Source organism: Chrysemys picta, chromosome 22, assembly GCF_011386835.1.
Source record: "Chrysemys picta bellii isolate R12L10 chromosome 22, ASM1138683v2, whole genome shotgun sequence".
Lineage (NCBI taxonomy): Eukaryota > Metazoa > Chordata > Testudines > Emydidae > Chrysemys > Chrysemys picta.
Window position 1 is genome coordinate 14037311 of NC_088812.1, and position 11865 is coordinate 14049175.

Genomic DNA, 11865 nt, shown 5'->3' on the forward strand with positions numbered 1-11865 from the left:
TGCACCTGCACCCCCCAGCTGCCCCCGTGCAGCTGCCCCCCAAACCTCAACCTGCAGCCTTGGCTTTTTGCCCAATCCCCCCGTCCTTCCCCATCCCTGCAGTAACCCCCCGCCTTTGCAGGCCCCCCCGGGGAGATGCCCAGCCTGTGCGGCCCACCCCCCGCGGTCTCCCACCGCCGCGTCCTGGAGCTGTCTGCCAGCGACCTGGCCTCCGCGCCCCCGCTGAGCGAGCGCCGGGCCAGCACCTCCAGCACTGTCAGCTCGGCCTACACCGTCAGCCGCCGCTCCTCGCTGGCCTCGCCCTACCCGCGGGCCGCCGAGGGGCCGGGGGGGCTCCCCAGCAGCCTGGGCGTGGCCGAGGCCTACGACCCCATCTCCCCCGACGCCTCCCGGCGCTCCAGCGAGGCCAGCCACTGCGGGGGGCTGCCGGGCCTGACGCCGGCCCAGCAGTACCACCTCAAAGCCAAGTACGCCGCGGCCACGGGCGGCCCCCCGCCCACCCCGTTGCCCAGCATGGAGCGGGGGGCCCTGAGTGGCAGGACGGGGTTCCCCGGGGACTACCCGGGCCCAGCCGTGCCATCCTTCCTGGCCAATGGCTCGCTGCGGCGGCACAGCACCAACGAGTATCCCGGCTACAGCCTCCACCCGCCCGGTGGCCGGCGGGCCAGTGACCCTGCCCGGACGGCGGCCGAGCCGCACGCCGCGCCCAGCGTGCAGCGCTACAAGAGCGTGGGTAACGTGAGCGTGTCGGCCGTGGGCAGGGCCGGCCTGCAGCCCCTCGGGGGCACCGACGCCAGCCTGCAGCGCCACCTCTTCTCCCCTCGCCCGCCCAGCATCAGCGAGAACGTCTTCCTGGAGAGCGTGGCCATGGAAGGGCCCGGGGAGACCAGCCTGCTGGAGATGGAGCAGTACCTGGGCTACCCGGAGCAGGGCTTCCAGTGCCAGGCGCCGGGCATGGAGCTGCAGGGGGAGGGCGCCTATATCGGTGCCCACAGGACCATGGGGGGCATGCAGCTGAGCCCAGGTGCCCACGGGGAGCTGGAGGGGGGCCTTGGGCAGCCCGATTTCTCGCTCCCCCAGTGCCAGGTGAACCAGCACTTCCAGGGCATGCGCCCACCCGATGCCAACATCCCGGTGCCCTGGGATGAGGCCGCCCCGGGGAGCCTGGAGATGAACCCCATGGTGCCCAGTCCGGTGGGCAGCCGGCATTGCCACCACCAGTACCCGGCTCCCGGCGCCTGCGAGCCGCAGCCCAAGCACATGGGCATGTGCCACCCGGGCGGGTTCGCCGGCGGGCAGCAGTTCGGCGAGCTCAGCCAGCTGCAGATCAAAGCGGAGCAGCAGCTCCCGGCGCCAGCGCTGACCCCCTGCCAGAACGCGCAGCAGCCGCCAGCCGCTGCGTTCGGCCAGCCCCGAGCCATGGGGGCCGCCCCCGGCAGCGGGTACCAGGCCGAGCCCCAGCAGGGCTCCTGCTTTGCCATGACCCCCCCGGGCAGGCGGCCCCAGACCCCCATGCTGCAGGTCAAGGAGCTGATGGTGCGGAATTACGTGCAGTCCCAGCAGGCGCTGATGTGGGGGGAGCAGCCGCAGCCCCCCCCGAAGGCCGGGGAGCCCATGATGGGGCTGGGCGGGGTGCCCGGGCACAGCCAGCCCCTGCGGCACCCCCCGGCGCCCCAGGCGTACCTCAGCCCCAAGTATGGCGGCTACCCAGCCAAGCCAGGGCACCCGCTGGGCCCGCCCGAGAACCGGGCCCCGGCCAGCCAGTGCTTCAACCCCGAGCTGGTGCCCCACCCGCCCGGCGGGCCCAAGCCCCCGGCCAGGCAGAACAGCCTGGCCTACATGGGCAGCCCAGGTCAGCCCAGCCCCTCCTGCGAGCCCCTGGAGGCCAGTCCCCGTAGGCTGCTGCGGCTGCCCCCCCTGCACGCCCCGCCCGAGGGCCCCGCCGAGGCGGCCATGCTGTTCTACCCGGGGCAGGGCCCCGCGCAGCCGGGGAAGGGAGCCCACGGGCACCAGCCGGCCAGCTGCGGGGGCCAGGATCCCGGCAGGCCGTACGCCCCCCGCCTGGAGAGCCTCAAGCCCGACTCCTTCCCCTACCTGGCACCAGAGGGGCAGGTCTCCAACAGCCTGGACTCGCTGGACCTGGAGAACACGCACCTGGACTTCACGGCCATCCTGGACGACCCGGAGCCCCCGGCCCTGAGCCCCGCCCGGCTGCCCCCGCCCGGGCCCCCCAACATGGCCATCGGAGACATGAGCTCCATGCTGAGCTCACTGGCTGGGGAGAGCCACTTCCTCAACACCCTGTCCTAAGGCCCCCGCGCCTCCCCGGGCACCCACCCCCAGCGGGCAGGAGACACCCGCCTCGACGGGCTGCCCAGCGCCCTAATACGGGACCCCCCACACCCGGGAGAAGGGGCCCCCCGACTGGCCGGTGTCTCACCGTGGGGATGGGACGCTCCTAGCTGTTCGGCAGCCACCCATCTGTCCGTCCTTCCATCAGTCCAGATGTCCATCCCTCCTTCCATCCATCTTTCCACTCATCTACCCACCCATCTGTCCATCCCTCCCTCCATCCTTCCACCTCACCTATCCCTCCTTCCATCTTTCCACTCATCCATCCACCCATCTGTCCATCCCTCCCTCTAACCTTCCACTCATCCCTCCCTCCATCCTTCCACCCATCCACCCACCCATCTGTCCATCCCTCCCTCCATCCTTCCACCTCACCTATCCCTCCTTCCATCTTTCCACTCATCCACCCACCCATCTGTCCATCCCTCCCTCCATCCTTCCACCTCACCTATCCCTCCTTCCATCTTTCCACTCATCCATCCACCCATCTGTCCATCCCTCCCTCTAACCTTCCACTCATCCCTCCCTCCATCCTTCCACCCATCCACCCACCCATCTGTCCATCCTTCCACCCATCCCTCCTTCCATCCCTCCCTCCATCTTTCCACTCATCCACCCACCCACCCATCCATCCCTCCCTCCCTCCATCCTTCCACCCATCCCTCCCTCCAGGGACTCCTATGGGCTTTGTGGGAATAGGATTAGCCTCTGCTCCTCTCTGCAGCTGCAGGACAGCTCCCCCAGGCCCTTAGGGGAGATGCCCTCCACCCCCATCCCACGCCCCTCAGGGGGGCCTCAAGTCTTTCCAGGGCAGAAGGGAGAGGGAGCGCCCGTTATAAGCGGCTGCACGCCCTACCCCAGAGGCAGCTGCATGATCCCCAGGCTGTGGGGCAGGCAGGGCCAATCAACCAGACCGGGAATCTGTAGCCCATTCAACCCCCTGAGATTGCCCTGGGCCTGCGCTCGGCCCTGTCTCCTTCCTGCTTTCTGCTGTCCCAAGGCCAGGAAGGCGGTGACAGGCCATGGGGGGGGGGGCAGCGCCCACCAGACTGCAGTGCCCAATGCCCTCCGTCCCTGCAGCGACGCCAGGCTGCCCCCATGCCAGTGCCCTGCACGCGTATCCCTTCCACAGACCCCCCCATCCTATCGCCCCTTCTCTGGGCCAGGGGCTGCTGCAATTTACCCCCCCTTATTCTGCCTCTCCCCCCCCTTCCAGTGGCACAGCGGGGGAGGGGCTCACAGCAAAGTCTTAACTGAAAAACCAAAGAAAAATCATGTAAAAAAAACCAAACTCGCCTAAAAACCCATCGTCTCGTTCGCTGTGTTTGGTCTGAGCGACCGGCGGGCGCTCCCAGCTCCCCCGCCCGCCAGGGGCAGGAGATTGGCTAGACAGGTTGGCGCGGGGAACGGCCAAAACCCCGGCTCCTGGTGCCAGGCGCGGGCCCGGCACTGGGACACGGCCCTGTCGCAGCTCTGTACATAGTATATATATGTGTCCGTGGGGTTTTGTACCTGGAAAGCGCCGTTCTTCTCTTTTTGCTAGCAACAAAAAATTCCAATACGAACTAATAATTAAACAAAAAATTCCTCAGGGAAGTGAAATTGTTGTTGATTTCTGTTCCCGGAGCAGCTAGAAGCCAAAGGATCAGGGCCCCGTTGTGCCAGGCGCTGCCCAGACCCTACCCGAGATCAGGGCCCCGTTGTGCCGGGCGCTGCCCAGACTCCGACCGAGATCAGGGCCCCGTGTTTCTGTCTGTGGCTGTCAGATCTGCCACTCTGCCCCACCCCATCCATTACTGCTAACTGGAGAGGATGGCACAGCTAGGTCCTGGCCCGGCAGTGGGATTGGCAGGATGGCAGCATTACCATCTCTCAGGAGCGTTTTGGAGTCGTGTTTTCCTTAAATCCCCAGCTCCCGGAGTCCAGGGATCAGGGGAGGATCCGGGCTTTCCTTTTCTAGAGGAGAAAACCTGGCCCCCAAAGGCACCGGGGCCAGGCTGTGACTTGCCGGTGCCCAGAGTTTATTTGTTCTGAAAAAAACTCAGGATTTTTAGGCCTTCCAGGGGACGTCTGCGTAACGGAACCACTGCCCGTGTAAGTCCGGGGAATCAGTTGTCGGCGCCTTTTAAATCAGTATCTGGCGTCAGACAGTGGATCTCACACTGCAGCATCCTGGCAGGCCCATGAGCGTCGGCGTCTCTCTCTCGGTCTCGCTCTCAGACATTGTTCTAGTACAGAGCCCCGACAGGGTTCCCAAGGGAGTTGGCCGAGGATCAGGCCCACCCGCGACTCCGATCGCTTTGAATAACGACTCCGCAGACGCCGTCTCCAGCTTTTGCCATTTGGGTTGGACGCTCGCCGGTCGCTCCAGCTCTGACGCGGAGGTTCTCCCTCGGTTCTCCCCGGCGTCTGCCACGGGTCGTTTCCACCTCCTCTCGGCACGAGACCCACATTCGGGATCTAGTCGATCTGGATCTTCCCCGCCCTGCTGCCCGGCGCGGACACACCGCCGCTCCGGCTGGGCCTCCCCACTGAACGCTGACCTCGGACATCGGCCCTAAAGCGGCCGGACTTCATCTGTCGTTCATCTGTTGGCAGTCGCTCCGGTCTACAGACGACTGTAGACACCCCCCCCCTCCTGTGGTTGCAGCGAGTCTGTTCCCCCGTTGGACCCTTGCGGCCGCGCAGAAATGGACCCAATGACGACCGATCGCCAAGGCCCAGCGCTGGAGAAGGGGCCCCCGACGGCTGAGGCGGCCCAGTGTATCTAGGGTGTCCTGGCTCGCTAAGCTCACCAGAGGGCAGCAAACTTACATACACACTTCAGCTCAGCCCCACCATTCAGTGTCAAATAATTCCCCCAGCGGAGAGAGGGAGGGGTGGGCGCTGCGGGGTGGGTGGGGAGAGGAGGCCGCGCCACTGCCCGGCGCAAAGGGATTGCTTGTGGCGCGAAGTGCGGTTCACCTGCGGGACTCCACGCTGCAGGAGGCCACGGGGGCCTCAGCTCCTCCAGGAGACAGCACCGTGCAGCGGGGTTGTACAGCCCTGGAGGGAGCAGGGGTGCACGACCCCTCATGCGCCCTCACTAGGGGCTGGCCCCATTGCAGCTGCCACTGGGTGGGAACAGGGGCAGCAACAACAGGGGCTCTAGACTGCCAGGGTTCGGGGCTGGCGTCAGGAGGGAACGTTTCCCCCCCACACCGTCGGGGCAGGAGCTGGGGGGGTGAAGCCTTCGTCAGGGCAGCATTGACAGGCTCCATGGGCCAGGTGACTGCTGGGAGAGACCCCCTGGTTCAATGTGGGGTGAGTCCCACAGCCCCTGCCCTTAGGGCCGGGGGGGCACCCTGGATGCGCTGCTAACCAAGCCCCAGCCCCTGGATCCCCCACTGTGGCTTCCCCTGACCCCAGGCCTCTGGGGCTGGGGGAGCTGCCCCGGGTCCCGTCCGGCCATGGCTTTCCGGGGGCGGGGGCTCAGCAGGGGCGGGGCTGCTGCTCTCACATCGCCAAGGCAGGTGGGGGCTCTGACCCGGGCCCCGGCCTTGCTGCGCCAGGGCTGGGCAGAAGCCAAGCAAGATGCAGCCCCCAGCCCTGGGGGTCCCGGCAGCAGCCCCCCGGGTGTGGGCACTGGGCAGGGGGGGCAGGGGCTCTCTGCAGAGCCAGTCCCCTAAACCCTTCCGGGGCGACGTTCCCGGGCCAGAGCACTCAGGGCAGGGGGGTCTGGCCCCATGGCCCCTTCCCAGGGCAGCACTGGGGCCGGGCCCCCTACGAGCCCCCCAGCTCCCTCCCCAGCTGGGTCCCAGCCCGCCACAGGAGCGTCGTTTTCTCGACGCCCCCACCCCGCCCTGGCCCCCGGGGGAGCCTGAGGTCACCGGGATCTGGGCCTCCCCCGCACCCGCCTGGGAATTTCCTGGATTTCCACCCCTCGCCCTGGGAACATCTGGGTCGGGGGTGGGGCGGCTGACATCAGCCCAGCCTCCCCCACCCCCACCCCAGAGCGCCCGGCCCTCTGCCCCTTGGCCAGGCCCCAGCCAACAGGATCCCCCCCCCCTGTGCTGGGTGGAGCAGGGTTTGGTGGGTGGCCTGCTCCCACTCCCAGGGGGATCTTGGGGGGCTCCTCAGGCCAGTTGCCTGCTCTGGGGAATGACTTGAGGGGCTGGGGGCCTTTTGTGTGTGGGGGGAGGACACATTGGCAGGGACAGGTGGGGGGACGCCCCACCCTTTGCACAGACCCGGGACCCATCGAGGCGGCGCTCAGAGGCTCCCTCAGCCCCCCCACAACCCCCAGGCACTGGCTTGTGGGGCAGGCCCCTCGCTGGGGGAGGCTTTGGGGGGTTTCCCTGGCGTCCCAGGCCACGGGGGGCAGGCCTGGCGGCGGGGAAGGGGGAACAATTGTCCCGGGCCCCGAGCTCAGGGCCCCCGACGTGCTGGGGCCCCACGTCTCTTGCTGGGCCGGTGCCCCAGAGTGGGGGGGCTCTGGGGAACAAAGGGGGGGCTCATTTGGGAGCGGCAGGCACCCAAGAGCGGAGCAGGGGGCCCAGCCTGCGCCCGGTCAGCACGGGTCCCCCAGGCCCCCCATGGGCACTGACACCCCCCCCCCCCGCCCGGCTGCTGGGCGGGGGACGGGCTGCAGCGACCGAGCTCCCTGCCTCCCCCCAGGGCAGGGGGGTCACGGGGGGAGGGGGAAACTCACTCAGACGGGAGCCGGGGCCCTAGTCACAGAATTCCCAGAAGAGCCGGACTGGGAGATCTGGGGGCTGAGCCGGGACAGCTCCCCCCCCCACGAGGAAGCCGTGCGGGGGGGTTAGTAAGCACAGGATGTTCTGGCCGGGGGCGCCCGGCACTCGCTCCCTTTCCTGGGGGCCTGCGGCTCTGGGGGGCTCCGGGACAGGATGTGGGGAAGGAGGCCAGGACACGGGGCAGGGGGAGCAAAGCAGATGGGCGGTGATGGTGTTTTACATGGTTACAGCGGGGGGTTGGGAGTCAGGACGCCTGGGTTCTCCCCCGGCTCTGGGAGGGGAACGGGGCCCAGTGGTGGGAGCGGGGGGCTGGGAGGCCAGGACGCCTGGGTTCTCCCCCCGGCTCTGGGAGGGGAGTGGGGTCCAGTGGTGGGAGCGGGGGGCTGGGAGGCCAGGATGCCTGGGTTCTCCCCCAGCTCTGGGAGGGGAGTGGGGTCCAGTGGTGGGAGCGGGGGGCTGGGAGGCCAGGATGCCTGGGTTCTCCACCGGCTCTGGAAGGGGAGTGGGGCCCTGTGGTTGGAGTGGCGGGGCTGGGAGTCAGGACCCCTGGGTTCTCCCCCGGCTCTGGGAGGGGAGTGGGGCCCTGTGGTCGGAGTGGCGGGGCTGGGAGTCAGGACCCCTGGGTTCTCCCCCGGCTCTGGGAGGGGAGTGGGGCCCAGTGGTGGGAGCGGGGGGCTGGGAGGCCAGGACGCCTGGGTTCTCCCCCAGCTCTGGGAGGGGAACGGGGCCCAGTGGTGGGAGCGGGGGGCTGGGAGGCCAGGACGCCTGGGTTCTCCCCCAGCTCTGGGAGGGGAACGGGGCCCAGTGGTGGGAGCGGGGGGCTGGGAGGCCAGGATGCCTGGGTTCTCCGCCGGCTCTGGGAGGGGAGTGGGGCCCTGTGGTCAGAGTGGCGGGGCTGGGAGTCAGGACCCCTGGGTTCTCCCCCGGATCAGGGAGGGGAGTGGGGCCCAGTGGTCGGAGCAGGGGGCTGGGAGGCCAGGACGCCTGGGTTCTCCCCTGGCTCAGGGAGGGGAGTGGGGCCCAGTGGTCGGAGCAGGGGGCTGGGAGGCCAGGACGCCTGGGTTCTCCCCCGGCTCAGGGAGGGGAGTGGGGTCCAGTGGTGGGAGCGGGGGGCTGGGAGGCCAGGACGCCTGGGTTCTCCCCCGGCTCTGGGAGGGGAGTGGGGCCCAGTGGTCGGAGCAGGGGGCTGGGAGCCAGGGTGTGGAGCTGAGGCAGCTGCACTGACTCACCCGCGGGTTCAGGCGTCACTTCCCAGTTCCCCCGGGCGGGCGGAGAGTTTTATCAGCAAACAAATGTTCCGGTAACCCCCAGTGCCCCCGTCAGGTGGGGGGGGGGCCAGGCCGGGGGAGGTGGGGGTCTGAGGTTGGTTCAGTGACTGTTCTAAGGAGGATGAAGGGCCGAGACTCAGGTAAGTCACGCAAAGGATGTGAAAATCTCTCCCCCTCTGCCCCCGACCCAGCTCTGCCGGTGCCCCTCACTCCCGACCCGCAGCCCCCTGTTATCCCAGCCCTGGGCTCCCCCCCGGCTCTGCTGGTGCCCCTCACTCCCGACCCGCAGCCCCTGCTAGCCCAGCCCTGGGCTCCCCGCCCCGGCTCTGCCGGTGCCCCTCACTCCCGACCCGCAGCCCCCGCTAGCCCAGCCCTGGGCTCCCCGCCCCGGCTCTGCCGGTGCCCCTCACTCCCGACCTGCAGCCCCCGCTAGCCCAGCCCTGGGCTCCCCCCAGCTCTGCCGGTGCCCCTCACTCCCGACCCGCAGCCCCTGTTATCCCACCCCTGGGCTCCCCCCGGCTCTGCCGGTGCCCCTCACTCCCGACCTGCAGCCCCCCCTTAGTCCATGCCAGGACGATGCTGCTGGACGGGTGGAGTGTTGCTGACACAGAGAAGCGCCCACTGGTGACTCATGTCCCTGGTGCGCGATTTTCACCCCACTCACCCCCACTTCCCACTCTCAAAGCGGCAGCTGGACTCTCCCCACTCTAACCCCCCCCCCACGCCGGACACTCCGTCTAGAACTGCCCTCAGTGCAGCGTGGGGAGGGGGGCTGTCCCTGGGGCAGCAGGGTGGGGTGGGGGGGACTGGAGGGATCCCTCGCTGGGCCGGCTTCCTGGCCCTGCTCCGGGCTGGAAAGTCCCAGTAATGGGAGATCTCAGAGCCCCCAACCTGTGCCTGCCGTGTCCTGAGAGCATCACCCCATCCTACCGGTGGGGGAACCAAGCCACACGCCCAGGTTCACACAGAGAGCCAGTGGCAGAGGGAGGGTTAGAACCCAGGTGTCCGGGGCCAGGGGGCAAAGCAGTCCAAGTGAGGGGTTCTGCTGGGGGGGAGGCATTCCCCAAAGCCCATGTGCGGGGAGGGCATCTGGAAGAAACAACCTGAGCTCCCGGGGGGGGGGCAATCTGCCCACGGGGGGGTCCCTCCTCCCGCGACGCCCGTGCCATGATCCCCAGAGCTCTCGGAGCGACCCCCATGCCAGGCATGGGCACCGGGCTCTGGGATCCCCAGGCCCAGCTAACGCCAGCCCATCCTAGGAGCGCCAAGGGGCAGCAGGGCGAGCTAACAGCTGAGAGAAAGGGAGGGGCTCCTGCTCTGATGTCATGGGCGGGGGTGATATCATAGCCCTGATGATGATGTCACGGCCCGTCTGCCTCTTGGCCAATAGGCTCCCGGGATGAAGATTAACCCTGTCAGCTCTGCCCTGCTCCCGCCTCCTGCCATCCCCCCTTGGGCCCGTGAGCGAGGCAGCGGGAGGGGGTCCAAGGGGACTGGCTTCAGGGCAAGCAGGAGGAAACTGAGGCAGAGAGAGGGGAGATCACCACGCCAGCTGCCGTGCCCGGGGCTATGTGAGTGGCTAGTGGACTCTGTTCTGGCTGCGGGGGGGAGGGGGGGGGTCCGGAAGGCCGGTGGTGTGTGTGTGCGCCCTGCCCTGGCTTTCCTGTTAAAACTCACGTGTGAACTTTCCCCTGCACGGTGGAAACCCACGTGTGAAGCCACCCCCGGGCAGGTGGGCTGAGGCGAGCGGCACCTACATGGTGACCACAGTCCCGTTGCAGGCTGGGCGGGGGGCGGGGTGAGGTGCCTGGGGGGTCACAAGTGGGGGTGACGGTGTCAGTGCATGTCCCCATGTGAGTGGCTGGTGGCCGGCCTGCCAGGCCCAGCCGTCAGCCCCCCAGCTGGAGCCAGGCCCCACGTGGAAATGGCCGGATCCCCCTAAGCTTTGCTGGCTCCCTGGTTCCTCACCCAGCCCCACGGCGAGGGCTGGAATCTCCCCCAATCCGCCCCCCAAAGCTCCCAGCCCTGCGCTGCGCTGGGCCACTCCCCTGGCCACCTTGGATGCGGGACATGAGGAACCAGGGAGGAAACCCAACTAACATGGGGGGGTCCAGCCAGTGCCCCCAGCCGCATGCAAAGTGCCACTGTCCTGCAAGCTCCCCCAGAGCCCCCGGCTATGGTTGGCAGCCTCCCTTTCCGCACTGCCTGCACCCTGGGGTGCTCTCCGCCCCTCCCCCCACTGCCTGTTCCCCCGGGGTGCTCCCCACCCCTCCCCCCACTGCCTGCACCCCTGGGGTGCTCCCCACCCCTCCCCCCACTGCCTGCTCCCCTGGGGTGCTCCCCACTGCCTGCTCCCCTGGGGTGCTCCCTGACCCCACACTTGCTCCCCTGGGGTGTCCCTGGCCCCTCCCCCCTGCCTGCTCCCCTGGGGTGCTCCCTGCCCGCTCCCCCAGGGTGCCCCCAGCCCGTTTCCCCACTGCCTGTTCCCCTGGGGTGCTCCCCGCCCCTCCCCCACTGCCTGCTCCCCTGGGGTGCTCCCTGACCCCCCGCCTGCTCCCCTGGCCCCTCCCCCCACTGCCTGTTCCCCTGGGGTGCTCCCTGCCTCCCCAATGCCCGTACTCCTGGGGTGAACCCCCCACTGCCCCTGGGGTGCCCCCAGCGCCCCCTCATTTACTGCCCCCCGGCCCCTCTGCGGGGAGCGGACCCCCCGGACCGCTCCCTCCCCGCCCCGCCCCGCCGTCCCGTCGGGGCGGGTCCGGGCAGCGGCCCGGGGCGCCCCGCACTCGGCCCGGAGCCGGCGGCAGCTCCGCATCCCCGGCCCCGGAGCCCCGCGGGCAGCGCAGGAAGCGACCCGAGCCCCGCGGGAGACGCGGTGAGGAAGCGGCCGGGCTCGGGGGACTGGGAGTGGGGGGCTGGCCGGGGGGCTGGCGGTTGGGAGTGGGGGGCTGGCCGGGGGGCTGGTGGTTGGGAGTGGAGTGGGGGGTTGGTATCAGAGGGGACTGGCTGTGGGGCTGGGAGTGGAGTGGGGGGCTGGCCGGGGGGCTGGCGGTTGGGAGTGGGGGGTTGGCTGGGGGCTGGTATCAGAGGGGACTGGCTGTGGGGCTGGGAGTGGAGTGGGGGGCTGGCGATTGGGAGTGGGGGGTTGGCTGGGGGCTGGTATCAGAGGGGACTGGCTGTGGGGCTGGGAGTGGAGTGGGGGGCTGGCCGGGGGGCTGGAGGTTGGGAGTGGGGGGTTGGCTGGCTTTGCTGATTGTGTTTATTAATTAGCAAATAATTAGTGACGTGGGAGGAGGCAGAGTCGGATTCCTCCTTCCACTCTGAGGGTCTGGGGGGCACAGGGCTGGTGACCCTGGGGCTGGGTCCGGGTCGGTCACTGGGGGAGTTTTACCCCCCGTCCAGGTGCCTGCTGGGGGAAGTGTGTGTGTGTCGGGGGGAGGCAGGTGTGTATGGTGTGCGCAGTGTGTGTGTCAGGTGGTTGTGCATGGTGTGCACACATTAGGTGGTTGTGC

General features: G+C 68.8%; 2 protein-coding genes across 3 annotated transcripts in view; one reads left to right on the forward strand and one right to left on the reverse strand.

The window, feature by feature from the left end:
* Nucleotides 1-3954, forward strand: part of GLI1 (GLI family zinc finger 1) — a 39254-nt gene extending 35300 nt beyond the window's left edge. For both annotated transcript variants that reach the window (XM_024112013.3, XM_024112012.3), the window contains one exon: nt 122-3954. In XM_024112013.3, coding sequence (XP_023967781.2) covers nt 122-2310 — 2189 coding nt within the window. In that variant the 3' untranslated portion in view covers nt 2311-3954. The remainder of the gene's footprint in view (nt 1-121) is intronic.
* Nucleotides 3955-9855: 5901 nt separating this feature from the next.
* The window catches only part of ARHGAP9 (Rho GTPase activating protein 9), a 17669-nt gene continuing 15659 nt past the window's right edge, over nt 9856-11865 (reverse strand). Inside the window, 1 exon segment of the mRNA XM_065576489.1 lies at nt 9856-9875. Coding sequence (XP_065432561.1) covers nt 9856-9875 — 20 coding nt within the window.